This window comes from Heterodontus francisci, chromosome 19 (assembly GCF_036365525.1).
Source record: "Heterodontus francisci isolate sHetFra1 chromosome 19, sHetFra1.hap1, whole genome shotgun sequence".
NCBI classification, from domain to species: Eukaryota; Metazoa; Chordata; class Chondrichthyes; order Heterodontiformes; family Heterodontidae; genus Heterodontus; species Heterodontus francisci.
The window spans coordinates 57,956,346-57,984,098 of NC_090389.1; the positions used below are offsets into that span (position 1 = coordinate 57,956,346).

General features: G+C 40.5%; 1 protein-coding gene across 5 annotated transcripts in view; it reads left to right on the forward strand.

The window, feature by feature from the left end:
• The window catches only part of LOC137380089 (ERC protein 2), a 966,513-nt gene extending 960,309 nt beyond the window's left edge, over positions 1–6,204 (forward strand). For all 5 annotated transcript variants that reach the window (XM_068051709.1, XM_068051708.1, XM_068051713.1 and 2 more), the window contains one exon: positions 3,863–6,204. In XM_068051709.1, coding sequence (XP_067907810.1) covers positions 3,863–4,000 — 138 coding nt within the window. In that variant the 3' untranslated portion in view covers positions 4,001–6,204. The remainder of the gene's footprint in view (positions 1–3,862) is intronic.
• Positions 6,205–27,753: the final 21,549 nt, after the last annotated feature.

The window sequence follows — 27,753 nt, forward strand, 5'->3', positions numbered from 1 at the left end:
ACTTTAAAAAGTTTACACTCTGGAGAGGAGTAGGTTAACATGTATGCAAGACCTTTATCTCTGCAGGGACAAAATACTTTTGCTGTAGAGAAATATTAAAATGAAATTTGATAAAACAGACTCCTTAAATACCAATGTTAACCCTAGCACGTTGGGTAGAGAAATTGTTAGCTAATGAGGTCATAAAAATTAAATAGTCACAAGTACTACTGGCCTTGCAATTCAGTTCAGTTATTGAGGTCACTAATCATTGGTTTACATTGAATCCATTTATGTCATGTGTTGAAGAGAGAGTTTTCATTCGTATCCATTGAATTCTTTTGCAGATAGCTTTGATTCGTCATGCTGGGCGTCAACATTTATTATGCTGGTTGTCTTTTTAAATTAACCATTCTTCCTGCAACAGTATCAAAGTAAATTTTGAAGGGATGAAACTTAAATATGCAATAAATTAATTTAAAAGTTCTTGAACCAGACTAAGGGCTAAATTTTATGGAGGAAGCAGGGGTCCTGCCCTTGGGCCCGAAAGCAAGGATGAACCTGCTTCGGTAGTCAGCGGGACTCAGGGCTACATCTTGTCCACGGCAGCCAATTAATTGACTGTCGCTGGGGCTGCCATCCCTAGGCCCCAAGAGCTGCTGGCCAATTAAAGAGCCAGCAGCTCAGCAGCACCACCGCTAGCAGTGGCCACTGTGGGACTGCACCTAGGATGAGGGAGCATTGATGGCTGTGCACTCTCAAGGTCAGGTAAGTGGGGTCTGGACGTGCCGGACCAATTAGGCAGGGCTCGGTGGAGGGGGGAGGTTCCTCTGAGGGCAGGTGGCACCATTGCCACCGGCGTTCCCCTCCATGGGCCAAAGAATGCCCGAAAAGGATGGCCGCCTCTCTTTTGGAGATGTCGGGAGGCCTCAAGGGTCTACCTTCCTCACTGCAGAGGGTCCCCCAAGCACTGGTAAAATGCCAGTGGTGGCAGGAAAAGGCCCTTAATTGGCCACAGGTGGCACAATTGGGCTGCATGCGAACTGTCTGCCACCTTTCCTGCCACTGGCAAGATGGCGTGGTAGGGGGAAGATGACGGGCATGCCACCCGCCACCTTCCCAGGCCATTTTGCCAGCCTTCCCGCCTCCTAGCCTGTCGCCAAAGGGCTGGTAAAATTCAACAACGATGAATTTTAATTTTTTATTAATATCCACATTTCACAGAAAAGTGAAGATGATGTGAAGATAGTGTGGAGACAATTGCTTTAAAAACACAGAAGCAGCACTTTCTAAATGACACATTAGTGTGCATATATTAATTCTAATCACCATTGTGTGTTATTTATGTATTGTCATTTTTACACAGGTGCAACTTGAAATCAATAAGCATATATGAACTGTTTAATGATCTCACTTACATCAGTTTTCTCCTTACCTCTAAAACATTCTGCTCATGTTTATTATTAATAACAGAATTGACATGCTGAGACTTGGTATTGCATTTGGCTGTCTACTGTATTGAGGACATTTTTATATTTGAATGTAAAATATCATTTAACACAACCATTCATTCATTATTGGTCTCTTGACCACTGTTTTATAATCTTCCTTTTAGAATATAGTTCATTCTGTATACTACTTCTATCTTTATTGGCATTGTGTTGTTGATTGTTAAAGTCCTTTCCTGTGGCAAGATACCCAGCCAGCCGACAGTGTGAATCAGAAAATCACAGGCAGCGGGCCCATGATTTTCTTGCCTGAATATGTGGTGGACCTGGTACCTTGCCATGGGCAAGCATTCAAAAAAATCAACTCTTAAAAGTCAGCCAACTGGAATGGGCTTTGAGAATTTCTCATATTTTGCCTAGCCAGTTATTTTTTCCTTACTTCTGATCCATTTGTCTGTCCTAGTGAGATAACTGATGTTGTTCTAGCTGGCTTAGAATGTGCTCTACCCTACTGTTTTCCTTCCATCGTATTTCATACTACATTTTGGTTAAATCATGCTGGTTCTAGTCTGCTAATCACACCAATGTTTTGATCATTCAAAGCTAACTTTATCTTTGCTCTCAATTTCTAGAAAATTGCTGTTACTGCTGCCAGACAAACTTTGCTGAGAAGAAGCATGAACTGCTATCTTCCTGTCCCTGCAGTATGTGCTTCTTGTACCTTCTGTTCTTCTTTTTCAGCTTTCTTCTGTCTTCATAGCACAGTTGCTAATTTTCCCAAAGAGGAAAGCTGACATTGTTTGGCTTCCTTTTTGCTCCCCCAACACATGGCGATGACTTTGGCAAATAATCATCTTTTGTCTCACTCTTCTATTATGACTGATAACAGGTTTTACTTTTCCCCATCTGTTGGATGTGCTCTACATTCCAATAAAATATCTCCCAAGCATATCTGCCCTATCATCAAAAAGGTATGCCCCTCCAAACTTAACCTTGTGTTAAGTCATCTTTTCAATTGTTTTTTTTACTCCAAGTCCAGCTTTCCTTCTTGGAAACTTGCTTGTCTTCACTAATTCCTAAGAAGAGTAATGCATCTTACCCTTCAAACTACTGCCCTGTTATTATTACATCTGTTCTTTTTATAGTTATGGAAATCTGTGTTAATTTTTAAATTACCAGCTCTTTGAAAGTTTTGGCTTCATCAGTAATTAATCACCAGTGAAGTTTTTTTTGCAGGATCATTCCACTGGTAATCTTGCTGGTTATGCTGAAGCTCTGTTTCTAAACACTGCTAAAGTGGTTTACTATTGCCTTGAACATTGGCAAAGCCTCTCAGTTCTGGCTCTATACACTTGTTGCTATTATATGGCCCCACACCAATTTTATATACTTGGTTTACCCAGTTTCCTCTCAAATCACTTTCTATGCTGTATTGATGGCCTATCCTCTGACTTATATCAAGACTTTTATCTCTCCTGCACCTCTTTTTAAGAACAGCAATGACCTCCATTCATCACTTACTGTTTTGTATCCCTGTCTTGATGATTCTGTTTTACATTCATCAGCTTGCTTCATGTTTCGTACCAATAAATGCCAGTCTTACCAGCAATGCACACAAACTGTGAGTGAATAAAAAAAATTTAAGCACTTCTAGCCTTCAACCACTCTCAACCTTTGGTATCTCTCAGTTTTATTAAGACTGCTACTTTTCGTGTATTTCTCAGCTTTCAGAGTCATTCCTCCTAAGCGGCAAGTACACTTAGGAGGAATGACTCCGAAAACTGCAAGTACATTTTACTACACACCACTACACCTCTCCATAGTCCTCACTGTGTTGAACTCAAGACTCCTCACACAATCTCCTACTTTAACTTGATCTTCCTCAGGACTTTAAAACTATGGAACTCCTTACTTCCCTTAGTTTTTCTTTTCCATCTTAAAGCTTATGAAATATGAGCTTTGTATCACCTGTTCACTGCTCTTGATTTTTCTCTTCACTTTTTGTTAACCCTTGGTGGTTTTGAAGGCCTTAGCGTCTCATTAAATAAGTGCCGGAAGTACCTATCATTCTTAAAATTATGATACTTGTATGCCAATTCTTCCTTTGCTTGAACATATCTGAATAACTAAGCTTCAGATAATTAAAGTTCCATATATAATATTGAAAGAAGCAAAATATACAACCTACATTAATTTCTGCTTTGAATCCATTAAGAATTCCATTAAGAAATTTGGAGTGGGATCTACATAAGGTGTTGGGATGTTTACTATAAAAGACATACATCAACACAGTAATGTTATTTACTCTTCTAGTTCCAACCATGAAGCCAGTGACTGATACATTGCTCATTGGCACTATGAGATGTAAAGGTCAGCTTGTTCTAAATAGCCATATGTGTGCAAAATCTAAACTGTATAATTTATGTTTTTACTAGCTAGCAGAGGAGCTGAAGAGAGGAGAAAAGGAAAATGTGGCACTACAGGAGTACACAGACAACTTGCTTCAACGCATCTCAGATCTATGCCCTGAAGTCCTGGAGCAAGTCATCAAAATGTTGGAAGAAGCAGCCTGAAACAGCAGAAAGTGAGGCAGTATTGGAAGTGTGGTAGCTCATTGTGAAATGAGTTGAAAAGAAAAACCCATTCAGCATTTACACCACTAAACACTGCATCATTGTTTCAAAGCCAGTCTTCATCCAACTGTATTTGTGTATACCTTAACAGTATTTGGAATATTCCAGAAATAATAGGATCCTCAGTTATATCAAGAAAGATGGAAATAATCTGTACTCTGAAAAGCCTATATTATGATTAGGTGGGTGTTCAGCTCCGCCTTGACTACCTTCTTGAGATTCCTATTGCTTGCAGTTTTTATACCCAGCTTCAGTTTTTAACCCATTATTGTCAACCTCTGCAGGTTCAGCAGCTACAGTGGGTTCAGGGAATTCCACGGGTAATCTTTCCTTGCTCTCTTGTACCTTAGCTACGCTCACATCTAAATTTCCAGATTGGTAGGAAAACTATAAGAACTTTTATAATCTTAACATCTTAGTGGATAATACACTAAATATAAAACCTACCTTTTTTGCGATGAAAAGTTCAGTTTTAAAGGTGAAAGAATTATCAAACAGTTGACAAGGATTATCCTTCTGAACAAAGAAATCTGTGCCTCAAAATGTATTGTACATCTGAATATGTTCATAAGATGATCAATTTATAAGAGATGTTGTTATAGCAATCCCACTAGGTTGGGATTGCTATATGTAAAGCACATGTCAGCAAGTAGGAAAAAGAAGCAGAATTTGTAGTGCAATTTTTTCTTGCTGATGTAGCAAAGCTCTCTGATGGTAATGGTTGTACTTTATGCCATTATGAAAGATTACAGAAGAAATTTAACAGCATCTTGCAGCTGATTTCTAAGTATGGCAACTTGTGCATTGTATAATTTTGAGTTCTTAATGCATAATCATACTCAATGGCAGAGGCACTTTACTGCTGTGAGTGGAAATGCAATAGAAAACTTTTACTGCTTAAGTGAAACCAAACCTTGGAGCTTTCTTCAGTAAAGGGGGCAAAGTTCTTTGGAATATGTTCAGCACATCTGGCAAATTTTGCACTCCTGGAGAACACAGGCAACAAGAAGTAGTATGTAACATTGTTGTCACATTGGGGTTGTGATCCTTTGAGTGCCCTAACAAGCAGTTCTCTATGTTCTATAGTACAACTGAATACTTGAAGTAGGAAATTCTTACCACAAGGACCTAATGTTAAGTAAATGTCATAGTTAAAGCATAAAAGCAATGATGTTTAGCTATTAGATCTTTATATGTAATGTGCCAATTTGGAATAGTTATTGTATTGGGGAATTATGTTGTTCCCAGATTATAGTAATACAGATCATAAACGTGAACTTCAAATCAGGGCATCAAAACAAGACTTTTTGGGCAAAAGAAAACTGTTCTACCAAATGAAAAAGGACATTTCTCGTTACATGTTTTACAGAATTTCAAGACATTTTCTTTTGATACTTTGGCATAGAACTCTGGTTAAAATAAACACTGTGACAAACTGACAGTAATGTTTTATTTATGCGTCATTGGTAGACATCTCGCTTTGAGTGTTAAATTATTACCATTAACACAAACTTCTCTTTTCCCTTGGCTTGTTTTCAAATAATTAACTTGACTGGTGTTCTGATTGTTATTACGCCTGTACTATATACCGTGTCAATTACTGTACAGTAATTTTTGTATTTGAGATTTGTGTATCAAGCACGCAATTTCAGTTTGACTTTCATTTGAAAGTGGATTAAAGATTTAATTTCCAAATAGTGTTTACAAGCAGATCATAAAAATGTTGACACAATGCTTATCTGCAATGTAATTGTGTAGAATGGTATTTGAATGTGATGTGCTGGAATATGTAGATCAGCAATTCCCCAGGTAGCCCCTTTTTAAATGTTCTGTCAGATTTTAGTAACCTCTCTAGTCCTATTATTTTCAAGTTTGTGGCATGTCATGGGTTCTGCTGTTGATATGTAGTGAAGATGTTGACATGGTATCAAAAGGAATCCTTGAGTATGGTTAACCACCATGGGCATGATTTAAAACTGTTACTGTACATCATTATCTCGTGGACATTTAGAGGTATATAAAGTTCAAAACATTGTTATCAATGTGCAAGAAATATTTAGTGTTGCCCAGCTTGTTTATATATTCATTAAATAAAGATTTCTTTCTGATATCACTGTTGCTGTTTAATAAAGAAAACTGCTTTTTTGTGGGATGCTGCTTTTTTTTAGTTTATTTTAAGAATAAATCCAAATTTGCAATTATGTCAAAATTAACTTACACCAGCTTCTCTGCTTAACTATTTTCCCCGCTTTCATATACGGCTAATTGTCCATAAAACCACCTTTATTCAGGAGTGCTTTCTCCATGATGGGCATTCGTATAATTCTGCAATTTGCCAGCAGGAATGCAGTTCAAGCTGGGTGAGCTAGAAGACGTCAGTTTTTCCCTTCTCAGCACTGTAACTTGACTTTCATTTAGCACTCCATCACCTTGGCCAGCCAACTGAGAACAGTCATCAAATGAGGCAACTGAATTTGAGTTACAAGTAACACTAGATCCTGATCTTGTGACCTGGCTGGAAGTTAATCACTCAATTGCTTGAGTGGCTTGATCCCAACAACATACTTTTATGCTATATATAGGGAAGTGATTTACTTGTACATAATCATTTTGAGATTTTTAAGAAAATCAGAATGGAAAATGAGAGCACATTTCTCCAGTAATGGGGTTTAACTGTCATTTTTTGTAGAAACAATGTTGATTTTTATAAGCAACAAAACAAATTTGAAAATCTTAATGTAGTTTTGTGTTCCGATTTCATTTTCAGGAACTGAAGTTATATGTAAAATGTGTCAGCAATCTATTTATTTTCTGTGGCACCTCATATTTGGCTGACAGCCTGCAAGGGATTTATAGGCTTGAAATATAAATGGAAAAAACAGTGCAAAATACAAGTAGAAATAATTCGATATTGGCTAATAAAAATCAGGGGATGGCTGAATGAAAGCATGACTAAGTGACACAATTATATTTTATGGGGCTAAAGAAGTTCTGTAAAACAATGAGAAAATATTTTTAATGCAGTGAATATTTGAGAGCTCCACATGGAGCCCAATAATGTAGTTATGATAACATTTTGTAGAAAAACATAAGGCATCTATTATTCAGCATGGTTTGGCAAACATCTTTTTCAGCAAAATATATTTTGTCTAAAATAATTTATTAAATTAATGAATAGATTAAGTGAGACCATGTAATAAATTTATTGTATTGATAATATACAATTTAGCAAAGTATAATAGATCAATGTTAAAAACAGTATTGTGTTTTTTATAGGCCTAATGTACAAAGCAATACAATATTAAAGTACATTGGTTCATGTCTGAATTTCAATGATTACCCCCTTTATTGTTATCTTAATGATTTAACCTCTTAATTAGCATATCCAGTGATCATTTATCTAAGGGTAGCTTTCATTTCATTAAATATATGTTACTGCATATGGTAACTTTGATATTATAGGACTGGGATAATGATCCCAGTGTTCATGAGCTCAAATCCCACTCTGGCAAGTTATTAATTTGAGTTCATTAAATCTGGTCATTTATGAGTTGACAACAGGAAAAATGACCATGAAAGCTGCCAATTCTTAAAAACCTAAATAATTTACTAACGCCCTACCCATTCTAACCTACATATGATTTCAGTTCCACACTACATGCTTGATTCTTAATGCATAGAAAGCCATTCAATTGTGATTGCTAGCCAAGAATGTTGACGACATCTTGGGGCAACTAAGGATGGGCAATAAATGTTGTCAACCTTGCCAATGTTGTAATGCCCGTGTATCCAGAGAAATTTTTTTAAAATTGTTTATGTAAATATATATTTTAATGCATTCCTGATGCAAAAAACCCCTCAAGCTTTTTCCCAGTAGCGATGTAACCAAGCAACTCAGCATTTGCAGCAGGCACAGTAGGATTCTGCATAAAGGCTTAGAAATCGGAGCGTGTTGAGCCTGTTTTACGGGTGTAAAGCAGGCAACTAAAGGTCCAATATGATGGGCTTGTGTATGTGCGTCCGTTCCATGTTAGAGGTTCACTGTTTGCCATATTTCTGCTCTCCGGCGATCTCCCTCGTTCTGTCCGCTGTCTGGACCAGCACCTCCAATACTGCATAAGAGGACCTGGCTGTTGTCTCTGACCTAATGGAGCCATTTCTCCACTTGTGAAGTTTCTCTACTATCTACGGGGAAATTTCATCTCGCCTCTAAAAGATGCTGGCTGCCTTCAAGTGGCATCAGAGACCCCAATGTTTCATCAATAACTGGCTCAATTTCCATTTGGCTCAATGAAGATCAACCTTAATTGTTGAAAGACATGCTTTGTGAGCTTGCACAAAGGAGATGTGCACAATTGGATACCATGGTGCAGGCTTTAGAGGAAATTGGCTGTAGGCATTCCAGAATACTGATGTGAAAGTCATTGATGAAGCCACATTTAGAATAATGTCCATTAAAAGGAAGCTCTTAGAGCCACAGAATGGATACAGTGAAGATTCACTAGGGTAATGCAAGACGAAAGTAGTCGTCTGAGAGAAAATAGCAATATGTGGGATTAAGCAGTAAAGTGCAAGGGATCAGAAATTGAAGGAAAGCTTGCTGCTCGGTTGGGATTAAGTAAAAAGCCAATGGACTTTATCCACATATATAATCTGTATTTTAAGTGGATCTGTTGGATTGGACACTGAAAATATGAAAATACGGCTTTGTAATGTTGAATTTGGGAATTCCTTCGCATTTAATTCTGGGCGAGGGGTGTGTTTTATGGAAAGATTACGATTTTGCAGTGAACAGGTTTTTTTAATACAGCGTGATTGGAGTAGGGTAGTATGATCAAGGATGTTTTGGTGTATGTGATAACTGATATCCTGTTCAGCAACTTATTAACATGAGAACTGGTAGCAGTCTGCTGATTTACAGTGCAATCTGAGGAATTGTTTGTCAGGTGGGGTTTGTTTCTTAGTAACCATTAGATAAGAACTTTTGGTAGAGATATTGTCACTTGGATTATCCAACTGAGACTTCTAAAGGTTAACAAAAATTAGCTATTATTTGCACACATACATCCACATATACTTATTACATACAGAACAACAAGGTGGAGATGTTCCAAGCCTATAATAATCAGGTTAGGATTTTCAACAATTTCCTGATTACAGCCAGGTGAGAAAGAGGTCCATGGGTCCTTTTCAGCCTTCACCTGGTCTTACTGTAACAGGGTTTTGTTTTTAAACACACTGTGCTTTAGCTCACCCTTCATGAATCCTTGTTCACCGCTTTCCAATTATTAGGCAAAGAAATTAGCACAAACAGGCTTTCTTAAGTTTAAAGAAGAAAGGTGAAATTTTAGTAAACTCAAACATTAAACTCTAATTTGGTTAATGCCTACAGATACATGATGCGCACACGCTAGCATGCGTACACAATACATGCAGATAGGGACAGAAAAGAGCAGAAGAAACAAATAAAGTGGAAAAGTTTGAGGCAATCTCTGAGGAGGGTTTTTGTTACTGTGCTTCGAGCACGCTGTAGAGTCCTTGATTGAAAATATGGGTCTTGCTTTTTGTTGGGGTCCAGTATTCTTCTTAAACCTTGTTCACTGTAGGAGACTTTTCTCTCTCTTGGGGTACATGTGTCTTCAGTGGGTTTTGGAGTTCCGTGAGAAAGAGATGGGAGCAGGCAGGAGGAGAGGAGGTCTTTTTCAGTCGATGAGCAAAGAGTTTTCTGCCAATTCAAACACTGTCTCTACAAATTAAAACTCCCCAAATTGGCCGGCAGGGTGGTCACATGGCCGACGGTTTTGACCTGGTCGGTTCTGTGTATTGTATGGGAGCAGGGGATAGCTCCTTTGTTCCAACACTGTCTGCTAATATGCAAAACTGTCTTTCCAGCCAGGGTGCCTGGCAACCACTTGTCACTGGCCTTCTCTTCTTCCCAGCAACAATTTGAAATTTAATGTCCATGTGGCAAAATTAATGTGCCTCATTCTTGGCAGGTGGGGGCCTGCATGACACCTCCACATCCAGGGGAATGAAATGCGATTTGAGGAAAGGTGCATTTTATTAAAAGGGTTGAGAGAAAATAAGATACAGAAAACCATGCATTTCTCTTATTCATTCCCATTCATTCATAAATCTTAAAGCTTACTAAAATTGTATTTTCTGGGTGCTAGTGCTGCTTTAATTTCCCCTTTTTGCATCCCAATAGCCATGTGGTTCTTTGGGGAAGTTTTTCTTCAATTTGCCCATTGCCATGACTGCCTAGGGTCTCAGTCCCTGCTGAGGTCATGTTTCTTCCAGGACAGTTAGTAGTGGGTGGGTCTATCCTGAACTCTCAGTGCTTTGCTGAGTTATGCAAAGGCTTTTGACTTCAGGAATGGGTGGTTTTCTTTTTCTCTTTGTGGGGGAGGATTCTTTGTTAATCTCCCTTTTGTTCTCTGGACACTCCTGCCTGCAGTTATGTGTGCAGACTCTACTGCACTCCCCTGTGGCACTTTCACTAGGTGAGGCAACACCCTCACGGATTCTGTGCCCCCTAGAGGTCTTTCTTTGTCTCTGCAGGTTCCTGTAAATGCGGTTAGCAACTCTGGTAGGGTGCTTCTAGAGACTGCATTTATGTAAGAGGATGTGGGGTCTAACTTCTCAAATTTTTCGGGGTTGGCTGACTGGACAGGAGGGATTTACATCTGGGATTCCTCCCAGACTTCCTTTAACCTGCCCTCTTAGTTATTTTTTCCCCTTCCCTCTCTGACCTTTTTCCAGCCATGTGCCTGCCTGTTCCCTTTTGTTCTCGGCGAGGATCCCTTACAGGTCACCAGCCCTCTGCTGGAGGCTCCTCTTAACACCAGTACAGGACTTAGGGGTGCAGGTTTCACTGTAGGTTGGGGTTTCCCCTCAACCTGGCACATGTGACAACTCCTGCAGTACTCCTCCACATGTTTGTGGAGTTTTGGCCAGTCGAACTGCTGTCTTATGTGGGCTTTGGTCTTTTGTATACCGGCATGTACAGCCACTGTGGTCTCATGGGCTCTTCTTATATTTCTGTCTGGTCACCGCTCACTGGTGAACTACTGTCGACTCCTTGCTCTCAGGTTTGTGAGGAGAACTCCATTTCCTCATCAGTATCTCCTTCTTTAAATAGTAGCAATCAGGGACTCCCTCTGCTTCACTTTCAGACTGGGCAGCCTGTGCTAACTCTCGCAATACTGGGTCGGTTCGCTAAGCCTCAGCTAGGGAGAATCCATTTAATTCATTCCCTAGGTCTCCTAACCTTCCAAAGAAAGTCTCGGACAGGCAGACCCTCAGGAATCCTATTAAATTTTCCTGCACATATCTGTAAGCTTCCTGGGTCTCACTCTTACTGCAGTTAAAGCCACAGCTTGTTCTGCTGTGCTTTCCATCAGGTTCTCTTCTTCACTGAGCGGGTGTGACCTGATTAACCCTACTGGTTTTCCCTTTAGTTTCCAGCAGTCAGCTTTTAAATGCCCTGCTTTATTACAATGGAAGCACACAGATCTCCGGGTCTCACTCTTGCTCACAGCACCTTCCTTTTTGGCTGAAGGAGTGTCTACTGCTTTCCTTCCTCTCCCAGGACTGCCTGAGCTTCTATCACCTCCCCACACTTTGTCCTTTTCAGAATTATGGGGATGATTAGGAAAGGTTTTCCCCGGGAAACCAACTTATAAATTAAAGCAAACTCATCAGCTAGAATGGCTGCTTGCTGGGCTCTCTGGACCCGCTGCTCCTCTACATGGTCTTTATGGAGAGTGAGAGAGAGTTTTTAAATTCCTATAACAGAGCTACTTCCCTGAGATTCTCATAGCTGAGCTGTACTTTAAGAGTCCTCAGCCACTGGTCAAAAGCCAGCTGCTTGCTTCTTTCAAACTCCAGATAAGTTTGATCAGTTTGCTTCTTGAGGGTTCTAAACTTTTGGTGATAGGCTTCAGGTACTAATTCATATGCCTTAAGGATAGCATTTTTGGTCAGTTCATAATTTGATGAACACTCATCTGGCAACAGGGAATAATCCTCATGGGCTTTTCCAGTTAGCTTTCTTTCTAGTAAAAGAGACCAGGTCTCTGCTGGCCATTTTAGCTGCCTTGCCAGTTTCTCAAAAGGCACAAAAAATCCCTCCATGTCTTCCTCATTGAATTTTGGAATTAGTTCAATGAGTTTTAGCAATTTTGTACCCAGCCCTGAATTATGCTGCTCCATATTGGCCATGCTTTCTCTGCGATTACTCTGTCGCCCCTAGTTAACTCAAGCCGCTTCAACTCTCTTTCTTCACGTTCTTTATGGAATATTTTTTCTCCCTCTCTCTCCTGCCTTTCTCTCTCTTTTCTCATTCAAGTTTCCTTTGTTCCAATTGTATCTTTGGTAACAATACCCTGACAGTGTCTGCTTGTAACACTGCTTCTGCTTCTTCAGATTCAAGGGAAAAATGGTTGGCCATTAGTCTTATGAGTTCAGACTTCCTAACCTTGCCACGTACAGTAATCCCACACTGCTTAACCATTTTCCTCAACTCCTCCATTGACAGTGCTTTTAACGTATCCCAAGTTACTTCACCCTGGCTTGGGGAGCCAGTTGCAGACATGTTAGTATTCAAGCACACACAACCACCAGAAAACCTGTATTTGAAGCTTGCTCTTTTTTGATTGGGAACAATTTGGCTTCCCACTTCCAATTTCTCTCGTTTGTCTGTGGGTAAAATTCCAGATGCTAGCACCCAAATTTCTGTTACGACAGTCCTAAACAGTAACACTGAGCATCAAATCGTTTTGTAAAGTTCTCTGAACAGAAATGGGCCCGGTTTTAACCCATTCAAAACCCACCCACTTGCACAGAGTTAAAATTTAGCCCATCATGTTACTCTCTAACAATTTTTTTCAGGCAGCTGTTTCATACAATACAGGGAAATTGTGTTTCCAATTCATTGCAGAAAGCTGCATATAATGGAACTCAAATTACACCACTATTATTTCCTGTGTATGGAGCACAATGGGGGAAGGCTAACAATTTCCACAATATGTTCATATTGGGATTTTTTATTTTGTATACCTATTATGTCAATCCATTTTCAATATTTCCTGTTGCTAAATTTTGCCACACGTTTTGGATCTTTCCCTATTGTTGCCACTGTTTGCAATTTGAGGTTTTTAACTATCACAGCTGATTTTGTTGTTATGATCGTTATCTTCTATTGCAACCACCAAATGATGACTGCTCGATGAGAGGTCAAGATAAGGAGTGAAATGTCAGACCATAAAATAGAAAGCATCTAATCAATTGATATTAGGGTATGATAGGTTTATTTTAAATTTTATGTGGAGATTAATCTCTTTCAGGAAATATTACTAATTTATAATTGAATTCAAATTGTTCTTATTACTGCAATTCTGCTTATCTAACATTAAGTCCTGGGTGAGTCAGAACTTTCTCCAGCTCAGCATCAGGAAAGCCAAAGCCATTGCTTTCATCCCCCACCAAAAACTCAATCAATCTTTTTGTGACTGATTCCATCCCCTCCCCAGCCACTTTGAAACAGATCATGCACAATGTTGCTGTCCTGTTCAGCCCCTAACTGATGTTGAAATCTGGCATCCTAACTCTCAGCAAAACTGCTTATTTTTGTTGCTGCAACATTGCCTATTTCCACGTAAACAAGAACCCTCTGCCACTAATGCCATTTTCATACCCACACTAGACAACACCAATGCATTCTTTTGCTGGCTCCCAGTAAAGCATAGCTACCCGACCCGAACCCGACCAGATCCAACAACAAGTGTCGGGTTCGGGTCGGGTCGGGTCAGGTCTCTCTTCTGGGTCCAGCATTCAGGCTCGGCTCGGGTCGGGTCAGGCTGGACGTGGACAATGCTGCCTTGCTCCAGGAAGTAATCTTCAAATGAACATTCAGAACGTCAAGGCAGGAAACATGTAGTCCAGACTCCGCACTCTGCAGTAAGGCCTGGCTACCCAACCAAACCCGTCTACATGTGTTGGGTTTGGGTCGGGTCGGGCATTTAAAAAAGTTAAAGGGCCCGGGTTGGGTTCGGGTTGGCTCTTGTCGGGTCAGGTTTTAATTTTATACCCGAGCCGGGCTTTAGCTCCCATGCTTCACACCCCATTTATTCAAACTTGTTAAAAGCTCTGTCCACCCCTATTCTGTCTCTTAACAAGACCCCTTCATACATCACCCTAATTTTCTGTTACGACCAGGTGAGGAAGGGGGTCTAGGGCTCCCCTCTTGGTCTTTTCCTGGTTTGGCTATAACAGGGTTTAACTTTTAAAACACAGCGTTTTTAGCTTCCCCTCAGTGAGTCCATGCTCACTGCTCTCTAATTGTAATTGTAAAGAAATCAACCAGATAGGTTTTCTCAGATTTAAACAAGAATGGTGTAAGTTTATTAACCTTAAAACTCTAACTCAGTTAAAACTACTACACATATGCGACACGCCCATGCTTAGCATGCATACATGAGAAACACACACACAAATCGAGACAGAGGAGAAGAAAGAATTAAAAGGAAAAGGTTTGAAGTAGTAGATAGAATTCAGTTACTGGTTTTGGTTTATATGTAAAGTCTTTGATTGAAGTTAAGTCTTGCAGTTCTCATTGGGGCCCAGTGCACCTTTCAAATTTATTTTGCTGGTACCAGAAGGCTACAGGGTCTTCTGTCTTGAAGCTTAAGCTACTTCCGTGGGTCCCTGGAACTTTGCATGATGAGAGAGAGAGAGGCCTTGCTTCTTCTCTTTCTTCTTCAAAAAGCAGTCTGTCTCAAAACTTTACTGTGAGTGCAATTCAATCAATCCCCCAGGTTGGCCAGCAAGTTAGTCATGTGACTAGCTCCTTGTTTGAAACAGCCTCGCCTGCGAGGTTTGTGGATTCCTCAGAGCTTACCAGACACTCTGGGTGGGGGGAAGGGTGCTGGTGGGGTGGTGGAATGCTGGTTCTTACACATTCAATGACTCTTGATCATCATTATTGACAAAACCCATCTGGCTAATTGAATCCGGAAGTACTTCCGTTGTTTCTCTGGGCAACTGTCTCTCAGAATGCAAATGTGCAGCCATGTTTTCAGCCACTCAGTCCTGTGGTCTTTTTAAATAAGTTATGTTCAATGTTCAGTAACAGTTCAAAATCATGTTCCATATCACAAAATTAATACATTTCCATTTGGCAGGTGTGGTTTCCGGCACACCTTGTTGACCTACATTGGCTCCCAGTACCCCAAAGCATTTAAAATCCTAGTCCTCATCTACAAATTCCTCCTGCAATCATCTATCCCATCCCACATCTCTGTTGTCCTGATTGTGTCCTTGTGTATCTCCCCTTTGCCTCACCAGTGGTGGCATTGGAAGCCAACATGGCCCTTCTTTCTACTTTCTCCATACACCCCTCCATCTCTAATAGCTCCTGAAAACCCATTTTCTCAATCATATTTTCAATCATGCTATTCCTGGGTTGACATCCATTTCCCTTAGCCCTATTTGTGAAGTTCCTTGGGACTTTTTTGCTAATAGCAATGCATATTGTTGGTAACAAAATTTGAGCAGCTTTAGGAGTCATCAGAAGTCTGAAAGGGTTGAAACTGCCAAGGTCTTTATAATTTGGGCCCTGGAGGCCAGCAAAAGAGATGACTTTCACCGTGTCATTTTGAGCAGTTTCATTCCAGTTGCTAGTTCCATTTGGACATGACCCTATAAAATATTTGATGAATTTCTATTTATATAGTTCATTCATCGCGTCTTTAAGCCACCCAAAGTCATTTGCATAATTGCTTTGTAAGTATTATTATTATATGGATAACATGGTTGTGAATTTCTGCACAGCACATTCACACAAACGAGATGAATGATCAGTTGATTTGTTTTCAATGGTGCCAGGGAGAAATTTTGGTCAGGACTCTAGATTTCAAATGCTGCCACAGGATTTTTATGTCCACTGAAAAGGCAGACCAAATCTCGTCCAAAAGGTGGCAACTTCAGCATTACAGTAGTCCTTCAGTACTGCACTGAAATGTCATGTCTAGATTTTGTTTACAAGCGGATCTTGAGCTGGCAACCACTTGACTTGGAATTCTACCAACTGAGGCATGCTGAAACACAGCAAAATGTTATTTGAGATAGTGATATCACTCAATAGTAGTCTTACATTGGTTACCGTTGTGAAAAGTGTTCCAAAATGGCAATTTACAAATAAGGTTTCAAAATTAAAACCCCATATGGAAATGTAAACCTATCTGCCAAGAAAATAACAAGTACAAGTGGTATTGGAGTGTTGAATAGTCCAAAATAGTCAATTCAGTAATGGGACTGGAAACAAAGTTGATGCATGTTATGGATTTAAGCTTCTTTAAAATGTAACATTTAGACTTAAACCTTGGTACAAGTGCATAAAAAGTACAAGGGAATGCTACCTGTCCAACAAAATTCCAAAACCTCAGGGAACCAGAAATGGAGTAGCACAAGTGGGCGGCACAGTGGTTAGCACCGCAGCTTCACAGCTCCAGCGACCCCGGTTCAATTCTGGGTACTGCCTGTGCGGAGTTTGCAAGTTCTCCCTGTGACCGCGTGGGTTTTCATCGGGTGCTCCGGTTTCCTCCCACAGCCAAAGACTTGCAGGTGATAGGTAAAATTGGCCATTGTAAATTGCCCCTAGTGTAGGTAGGTGGTAGGGAATATGGGATTACTGTAGTGAGTATAAATGGGTGGTTGTTGGTCGGCACAGAGTCGGTGGGCCGAAGGGCCTGTTTCAGTGCTGTATCTCTAAATAAATAAAAATATATAAAAATAACTGGTCTTCACAACTAATTGCTGGTTACCACTCTGCAGACTGTCTGTAGAATTGGGTTCCACACCTCAATGGAAAGATTGAGACTAGCTGCCTACATATCACACAATCAAGACATGCTCACCATCTATGCAGAGATAAGCTCTGACTTATATATGCCAACTAGAAAAAGAGCAACTGAAGACCAACAGCTTCAAAAAGCTGGCAACCTAAGAATTGCTCCAATATGTGAAATTTAGGACTTAAGCTATTGATATATGAGCAGTTCTGCCCTTGCATTGGAAGGCAACAAAATAAAATAAGTACAGGAAAACCTGAAATGAAAATCTAAAGGGTAAAGGCAAAATAAATGGTGGTGCATTTATAAGAGGACTTGGAGCAAAGTCCTATGGACAAATTAAAATGTTTACACTAATAATGCTGGTTCATTTTAAGCACTTTTATACTTAACAATTGGAAGATTTTTGAATCTGTTTTAAAAAAAGAAAAACAAAGTAATATTTGGATTCTCTGTGGATGAACCAGGCCATCAATTGCCCAAAGATTTTCTCAACGATCACTCCTTCACACTCAATCCCACAATGCTTAATTGGCAAAGAGAATAGCCTTTCTCACATGTAAATATCTTATGAGGCATTATTTTCTTCAAACGTTCCAAATCACGCTGGCACTCTTCTCCCCTCCAACTGAGATAAGCTGATATTTTTCTTCCACCTTTCTCTGTTTATGTGGATATTCTTACCCACCCCCACCTCCCTGTTTTCTTGCTGATGGTATCTCCCTTCCATCCCCAGTTTAAGATGGAAATTCCCTCTTCGCTACCTCTCAGTTTATGCTGGCACTCATCTTCCTCGCCCATTCTAAAGTGCCACTCTTAGCTTCTCCCCTCCTTCAACCAAAATACTTCTCCAAATTCTGACCCTTTCCTCCTTCTATTCACTACCAAGCATTTCCCCTCCCCTTTACTGCAATACATTCACCTCCCCCTCTTTTTCCATTTTAACTCTGTTCTCAGCCCTTTGTTTTTGCTTTTGCCTCTTCCATTTACTGCTACCTATTCACCACTACTTCACTGTCATCCACTACCTTCTCTTTCACTAGCATCTACTCTTGCTCTTGCTCCATAGCCATCCACTCCTTCCTTCCCCTCCCTTCTTGCTACGTATTCTTCCCCCTCTCTCCGCTTTGTTATGCATTCACTGGGTTCAGATTGAGCAGCACAAAGAGTCCAGGAAAGTCTGGTTGTGCTAATTTGTGTTAGCAACCACTGATACACTGACCATGCTACTAAAGCATTACTATCAGTATGAAACATTGATGGTTGGCAAGTCTGTTTCCAACCTCAGCTATTCTACTAGTGCAGTGACGAGAATGCTCAATAAATCCAGCTAATGAATTCACACCAAGGAAGATAACTCCTTATCTCAAAAACGGAACTGCCACCAGTTTTGAAAATAAGACTTAGTATAGGTAAACAGCTCGGAATTCCCAGAAAGTTCCTTTCAGGAAAATGAAAAGTTCCTAAAAGTTGCAATCAAGCAGCTTATTTTTTATCCGCAACTTCTTTGGGTACAAGGACTACATAGAAACACCTGCAAGGGCAGCTCTCAAACTTGGGCACAGGTTTGTGCAGAAAGGAGACAAATAAATGAGTTTTCATAGCTTTCAGGTCCATCCTCCAACTGATCTGGGTGATTCATTCCAATAACATCCAATCACAGTGAAAACATTTTCTTGAGAATTGCTTTCAAATTGACACATGGGTTGGAAAACCAACATTTGCTGAAAGAGTTGTTGGTTGGCATGTATGCAAATACAGCAGCAGAATCAGTTTAACTCTTGCAATAGAAGCAACGAGAAATGATTCCAAGATTGTCACTTGTCTAGAAATTTTACAGGAAATGTATGGTGATATAAGCAATGTGGTTGACTCTTAAAATGCCCTCTGAAATGGCCTAGCAAGCCACTCAGTTGTACCTAAGGAATGAAACCAGACAGACCACCTGGCAGTGATCTAGGCACCGGAAAAGACAACAGTACACACAGCCCTGCCGACCCTGTAAAATCCTCCTTCCGAACATCTGGGGGTTTGTGCCAAAGTTGGGAAAACTGTCCCACAGACTAGTCAAGCAATAGCGTAACATAGTCATACTCACTGAATCATACCTTACAGATAATGTCCCAGACACGATCATCACCATCCCTGGGTATGTGCTGTCCCACCAGCAGGACAGACCCAACAGAGGTGGCGACACAGTGGTATACAGTTGGGAGTCCTCAACTTCGACTCCAGGCCTCATGATGTCACATGTCACAGGTCAAACATGGGCAAGGAAACCTCCTGCTGATTACTACCTACTGCCCCACTTCAGCTGTTGAATCAGGACTCCTCCATGTTGAGCACTGCTTGGAGGGAGCACTGAGGGTGGGAAGGGTGCAGAATGTACTCTGGGTGGGGGACTTCAATGTCCATCACCAAGAGTAGGTCAGTAGCACCACTACTGACCGAGCTGGCCGAGTCCTAAAGGACATAGCTGCTAGACTGGGTCTGCAGCAAGTGGTGAGGGAACCAACGAGAGGGAAAAACATACCTGACCTCATCCTCCTTGTCTGCTTTTAGTCCCATTAGTTTGTCAAACACTTTGTCCCTCGTGTTAGAGACTGTTACAAGATCTTTCCTCCCATTAGCTCCTCGCTTATCTGATAACTGTGGGATGTTTATAGTGTCCTCCACCGTGAAGACCGATGCAAAATATTGGTTTAAATTATCTGCTATTTCACTATTCCCTGTTAACAATTCTCCAGTCGCATCCTCCAAGGGTTCCACGCTCACTTTAGCTACTCTCTTTCTTTATATATACCCGTAGAAGCTCTTGCTGTTTGTTTTTATATTTCTTGCCAATTTACTTTTATAATCAATTTTCTCCCTCTTTATTAGCTTTTTAGTCATCTGCTGCTGGTTCCTAAAAAATTCCCAATCCTCTGGCCTACCACTAGTTTTCGCCGCTTTGCATGCCTTAGTTTTTGATTGGATACTCTCCTTGACCGCCTTGTTAACCACAGGTGGTTCATCCTTCTCATCACGTCCTTCTTTTCGACTGGGATAAATTTTTGCTGAGCGTTATGAAATATCTGCTTAAATGTCTGCCACTGCTCATCCACTGACCTTCCCCTTAATCTAGTTTTCCAACCAGCTTTAGACAACTCTTTCTTCATAATTCCCCTTGTTTTAGTTGACACTGGTTTGAGACCAGAGTTGCTCATCCTCAAACTGAATTTGAAATTCTACCATGTTGTGATCGCTACCCGCTAGAGGGTCCTTATCTACGATATCTCTTAATCCTACCTCATTACACATTACTGTATCTAAAATAGCCTGTTCCCTGGTAGGTTTTGCAACGTATTGCTCTAAGTAACAATCCCTGATGCACTCTACAAATTCATCTTCCATGATACCTCTGCCAATCTGATTTGTCCAGTCAATATGCAGATTAAAATCACCCATGACAATTGTAGCGCCCTCCTTACATGCCTCCATTATTTCCCAACTTATACTTTGTCTTACAGTGAAACAACTCTTCGGATGCCTATAAACGACTCCCGCCCATTACTTCTTCCCCTTGCTATTCCTTATTTCCACCCAAACAGATTCCACATCACAATCTATTGCACCTATATCACTACTCACCACTACACTGATAACTTCCTTTATTAGCTAAGCTACCCTACCTCCTTTTCCTTTTTGCCTATTTTTCTGGAACGCCGAATCCCCTTGATTACCGAGTTCCCAGTCTTGGTCTCCCTGCAACCATGTCTTTGTAATAGCTATCAAGTCATATTCATTAATTTCTATTTGTGCCATCAACTCTTCTATCTCGTTACAAATGCTGCGTGCATTCAGATAAAGAGCCTTAAGCTTTGACTTTTTACCATTATTACTCATTCTGGTTCTAATTTCTGCTGCACTCTTCTGCTTATATTTTCTGCCCCTTCCTGTCACATTTTGACTACCGTTCGCCTCTTCCCCTACCCTGCACCTCTGCTTTCTCATTTCTTTTTGATTTTTTTAATTTCCTTTCAATTGAACCCCACCCCCACTAATTATTTTAAAGTCCTATCTACAACCCTAGTTACACAATTCGCCAAGACACTGGTCCCAGCATGATTCAAATGGAGCCCGTCCCAATGGAGCAGCTCTCTCGTGCCCCATGAATTGGAACCCATTTCTCCCACACCAATCTTTGAGCCACGCGTTTACCTTTCTAATCTTATTTATCCTACGCCAATTTGTACGTGGCTCAGGTAGTAATCTGGAGATTATTACCTTTGTGGTTCTGCTTTTTAATTTAGCCCCAAGCTGCTCATAGTCCCTCAGCAGAACCTCTTTCCTAGTCCTAGCTATGTCATTGGTACCTACGTGGACCATGACAATTGGATCCTTCCCCTCCCACAGCATGTTCCTCTCCAGCCCAGAAGAGATGTCCTTATCCTTGGCACCAGATAGGTAATACAGCCTAACATCTGCAAAACCCAAAGAGCTGAATTTTACGTCCCCCCAAAGAGCGGGATGGTGGCGGGGCTGGTGGCGTAAAATAGAGCGGGAGGCTCGGGCGACCCTTCCTGTGTCAAGTGGGTGTCCTAGACCCAAGAAAAGCCCCTGACAAAAGCAGACGGCTTTCTGATGGCCTGGGAGGGGAGGGGGCCCTCCTCATCAGGCACCCTGCTGCCCCAACCACCCCAACTCCCAACACACCCCCACCCCACCCCGTCCCCCCAGTCGACTACCCTTGCCTCGCTGGGGCCCACCCGATCACCCCGGCGAAGCAACAAAAACTTACCTTAGGCCCGGGACTCCCCGACATCACCTTCAGCAGACCGGGCTGCAGTCCCAGCAATGGCCACTGCTCCCGGTGGCGCTGCTGGGACAGAGAGCTGCCGACCCACTGATTGGCCAGCAGCTCTATTAGGCAGGACTTCCTGCCTCAAGCGGATGGAAGTCCTGCCTCAGAACAATTAAAGGCCGGGGACCCGCAAAATACGGGTCAGATCCCCAGAACAGGTGCAAGCCGGTTCGCCATTGACTTTTCAGTTAGTGGCTGGCTTCCGTCCGCCAGGGGTTAAATCCCGGCTGAAGAAGTTTTAAAAGCTTTTGATTCTCTTTTAATTTGCAGAGCAATAGGATTTTAGAAAGAGCAAGGTTCAATAGCAGGGTCCAGAAACTGGGTGAAACTGTTCATTCTTTCATCAATGACCTATAGAGGCTTATTTACTTCCAAGGTGCAAAAGAAAAATAATTTAAGAATAGAGTAGTCAACGAAGTTAAACAACCTTCTTCAAAAGCACAACCAATACACTTTGTTAGAGAGATCAATGACCTTAGTCAGGCTCTTTGGTCTGCAGACATATATGTAAACAGACGTATCACTAATTTTAAGCTCGATACTGGAGCAAGTGTAACGGTCTTATCAGACAAAGACCCATGCTTATCAACACATTTTCTGTAGCCAACAGAAACCCAATTGCAAGGCTCAGGAGGGGTTGAACTTGAAGTAAAAGGGAAGCTACAGACAACACTCCAGTACAAGGGAAAGCAAATATTAGAAACTTTGTGTGACCTAAAGTACCAGGAGATCTCCCGTTTAAGCTGAAGAGCTTGTATTGATCTTCATCTTATAAAGAAAGTAGAAGTTAAGCAACAAGAATCTGGGAGTCACTTGAAAGAGGAATTTCCAAAATTGTCTACCGGTCTAGGCAGACTGAGGACCGAATATAGTATTACATTTTGGAAAGATGCATTATCCAGACCGACGGTCGACCGTCCTACTCAACAAGATGTGAACTTCATTGATGAAATTGAGTCATACTCTCAGGTCACTGCATCACAATGGCCGGCAAGTTCAAAAAAACTCCAACAAATTCATCAGGCAGCGATGCAAGATGAAGAGTGCATCGATGTCTGCCAGTTTTGCAAGCAAGGTTGGCCACAACAGAGTCCTTGTGGTAAGAGGATGAGAATCTTCTTCAAACACAGAAGACACTTTACCACAGTGGATGATTGGCTGGTATATGATGAGGGATTGGTGATTCCTGAGTCACTCAGGGTAGAGATCTTGGAGAAAATACACCAGGGTCATATGGGCATAACCAAATGTACAGCATGGGCTCAGGCGTCCATGTGGTGGCCAAAGGATGTCGAAGAAATGGTCTCAAATTGTCAAGTGTGTGCAATTCACAAACAGGATCAAAGACAACCTCTTATCTGGACCCAATTCCCAACCAGACCATAGGAATGTTTGGTGATGGATCTATTCATCTTTGATGGAAAATCTCATCTAATTGTTGTAGATTACTTTTCAGGTTACCAAATGAGGAGAGGTCAACAGGCTTCCCTCTTTTCCCTCTCCTTGTTTGACCACAACAGGTTTAATTCTTTCTTAAAGTGGATGTACTGGTCAATTCAGTAGGTACTTTATATGATCATAACAAGAACCAATCAGACAGGTTTTCTTGAGTTAACAAAGAAAGAGGTTAACTTTATTGTACCTAAACCAAACTAATAAATAATAAAACAATGCGTCAACTTTCCCTCAAACACACACACTAGAGGTTTACACACACGCAAGTATGTTACAGAGTGGGAAAAGGTAGATTGGTTGAGTTAGAGTCCATAAAAAAGGTATACTGTCTGTGGAGTTTGGTGATTCGGTTGGATTCTAGCTGAATTCAGTGGTCCTGAGGCTTTTAGTTTGAAGAGGTAGATGACTGGTTCAGCGGGTCTCTTTGGAGATAGCGATGCAGATGATTTCCTCCAATAGGGTTTCTGATTGTATCCGGAGTATGCAAAGGTTGTCAGTCAACAAGCAGGATTTTAAAGCTTTTAAACTGGAATGGAGAGAGAGAAGGCGAGAGAGAGGGACCTCCACTTAGGGTCTGCTCATGTCAGAGTCCAGTTGCTTCTCCTCTGCTGCAGAGAAAAACACCAGCTTAAAACCACAGATGGGGAGGGGCTTGTCACATGACAGTCACTCAGTGATTCAAACATAGCATTTAACAGTATTTCTTCTTCTTGCTAACAGAAAGAGAACAAACAGTTCCTTTAAACGTCCTGGATCTTAGTTCTTACTGGGGAATGAGCAGACATTTTATCTCCCTCAACACAGTCTTTTGCAATGTTGGATACAGTGTTGCAAACTAGGTGATCATCTTAAACTGAAAAGATGATTTTTCTGTCAGTTTGTGTTTTAAAAATGTCTTTTAAAAAAACACAAATTAAATCTCCAGCCAGTGGACAAAGAAAATTATCATTCAACAAAACACATTGGTCTAACAATGTATTGAGATTAAACATATGTACACAACAACTGAAGAAGTCATTTGAGTGTTACAAGAAATCTTCGCAATACATGTATACCTGATCAAATAGTGTCCGACAACAGACCACAATTTGCAAATGAGTACTTCAGAAACTTTGTGGAAATCAGTGGATTTGTTCATATAACAAGTTCCCCTAAGTATTCACAATCTAATGGAGAAGCTGAGCAAGCAGTCAGAACTATTAAAGCACAGTTAAAGAAGAATCAAGAATTCCAATCAGCACTTCTGAATTACAGAACTATCCCATTGTCATGCAGATTAGCACCCTCTGAGAAGTTAATGGGAGGAAAATTTAGGAGGCAATTTCCAATTTTACCTAAGAAATTACTACTAGGGATACAAATCCAGGATTATCAGAAAGCTCAAGACAGAGAAATGACTTACCCGAAGAAACAAACCCGAAATTATAACAGGAAATTCCATACCAGGAACCTATCAAAGTTGTCAGAGGGCAAAATGTATGGGTACAAGACCAAACCAGAGAAGGAGCTATTCTCCAGAGAGAGGAGAATCAACAGCGACCTTATATACTAAGAACTTCAGAAGGTAACATATGAAGAAATAGAATGAATCTTATTCCTTTACATCAAAGAAGTCAATCGGACATACATTTGGACAAATCAGTTGGTGAACCGGAAATTCAGAAAACTCACAATATTACAAACCTCAATGAGGGCTGACCAAGTCAAGAGACAAGAATTCAGAGAAAGACTACCAAGCTTCCACAACAACAAGATCAGGGAGAGTTGTGAAGCCTCCTGACAGGTTAAATCTATGAAGCCTGAGACTTGGTGGGGGGGGGGGGGGGGTGGCGAGATGGGGTAGTATGTAAATAAAAAGTGAATGTATGTAAATATATATTTGGATAAAGACTTGGGGAGAGATGGATTATAAGGATCTGAAAGAGTTAATCTTTGAGCGTGTCTAAAGAATGCCTTCTACCATGATGATGTAAGAGATCACATGTGAGAGAGACTTGAAGCTAGATACAATGTGGTTTTTGGTGGACTAATGTAAAGATGTATATAGTTCTAATATAATAAATATCAATGTTCTAACTAACCCATACCAAATGTCGAGAAATTGAACCAGAATGAATGATATTGTGAAAAAATTAAAAGAAGCTGCCAATTCCATTAATTTTCACCACAAAATTAAGCTTCTTAATGGAAATGGAGATCTGACAGTTGTAACCCTCAAGTTACTTTGGACAAAATTAACTGAGGTTCACTACAATGAAGTGAGTTTTTTCAACTCCTGAAGCCAATGGAGAATGTGCAAAGGCAAATTTCAGAGGTTAGTACACATCCAAACCATGCCCCAGAAATAAATTTTAGGGACAGCTGATTACATTTTTATCCTCATTTTCAGTTCAAGGCCTTCAATAAAGTGTGATTCAAGTTATTAAAAGGATAATTTGGGGGCATAGCTGAGTGAAATATGATACAAAAATATCAGTGTTTAAGGAAGCCTAAAATGCAATAGCCTTTCTACAGTGTGACATCACTGGACCGCCTCCCAGATGCATTTTTATTTTTATTAAATTAATGTAGATCTGTTGTATTCCGACTGAAATTAGTGTGCATCATAATATGATTCAAAATGTCCACAGTGGCAAAATGCCATTCTAGTTTTACAAAGGGAAGTTAATGAAGATCACTTTTTTATATGAAGCAAATGACAATCTATCTTGAGATCTGATTGAATTAAGATAGAGAGATGTTTAAGACTTTGAATGGTTTATAGTTTGAAAATTTAGATTAAAGCAAATGGTAATTTGTTTGGCAGTATGGAAGCAACTTAATTTTGCAGTTCAGGCTTCATCCTCAACATATTTTCTTGTATTCACAACCAGACTAGCTCCCATATACAGACTGAGTTCCTTGTGAAGCTGTGCTTTTATTGTCCATGTATTGATTACATTGCCCAAGTTTAACAATTATATCACTCATTGAAGAATATATTGAACTCCTGCTGCATTCTCCCATAACCTCCAAGTGCAAATAACACACCAGTAGGCCAATGTGTACAGGCTAAAGCTATTCGGATTTAGCTACAGATCAAATAATCTACAGAAGCATAACGCATATACACTTTTATACACTTTGGAGAGTTGAAGAACAAAAAAATCAGAGATCAAAATTCTTGCCCTTTTTTTTAGTGAATGCTTAGTAACAATCTCAGATGGTGCTAATGGAACAACAGTGCATCTTGAGTTTCTATATTGACTCCATGCCAAGAAACAGTTGGTCATAAGGTATCTAATCCTTTGAAAACCAAATACTTCTCAATCATTAAACAATGAAAATGTTAACCATTTTTAATATTTAGGAGGGAAAGGTAGGAACTGAGATTTCCAAGCAGCTTATTGGTCTGTTTCTGACACCTGACTGTAATTGGAAAGCAAACCTCTGCTTTAGTGGCTGAAATGGAATCAGCCTTTGAAATACTCCTTGTACTTCAAAGAATTTATAATTTGATTAGCTTGGGAACATAGTCACTCTGGAGCTTATATATATTCTTCGGATAAAACTTTTACTTTTATCAACCTATCTCTTCATCTGTTGACATATGTGATGAATATTTTGTATATAATCTAACCTTCTGTAGAAAAGAGAGTTTTGTTTAAAGCCAGCACAACTAAATTGATCCTTTCTAAAATATGCAAAACAGAATGAATGGCTGGTTGGGATATTGTTTAATTGGAGGTTTGCTGTTGGTACAACATTCCAACCAGATATTAATGTTTTGTTTTGTAGAATTACATAGCATCTATATCACAGAAACTGGACATTTGGCCCAATTGGTCTGTGCCAGCGTTTCTACTCACTTGAGCCTCCTCCCACTCAATTTGCCTCTTCCCAAGGTGTCCCCCTATCCTTCTAATCCCTCCACCTTCATGTATGTATCAAGCCTCCCTTTAAATGCATCAATGATATCTGTTTCAACCACTCCATGTGGCAATGAGTTCCACATTCTCACTACTCTCTCTCTGTAAGGATATTCATCCTAAATTCTTTATTTGATCTCCTAGTGGTTATTATATATTTATGGCCCACTGTTCTGGCCTCACCCACAAGTGGAAACAGTTTCTCTACATCCACCCTATCAAACCCTTTCATAATTTTAAAGACCTCATCTTGGTCTACTACTTTGCAACTCCTCCATCATGATCCCTGGTTTTGTCCTGACCCACCAGCAGGGCAGATCCACCAGACGTGGCAGAAAAATGTTATACACTTGAGAGGGAGTAGCCCCTGGAGTCCTGAACATTGACTCCAGGTCCATGAAATCTCATGACATCAGGACAAATATGGGTAAGGAAACCTCCTGCTGATTACAACCAACTACCCTCCCTCAACAGATGAGTCAGTACTCCTCCTTGTTGAACACCACTCAGAAGAAGCGCTGAGGGTAGCAAGGGTATGAAATGTACTCTTGGTGGGCAACTTTAATGTCCATCACTGAGAGTGATTCAGTAGCACCTCTACTGACTGAGCTGGCCAAGACATAGAGTGATACAGGA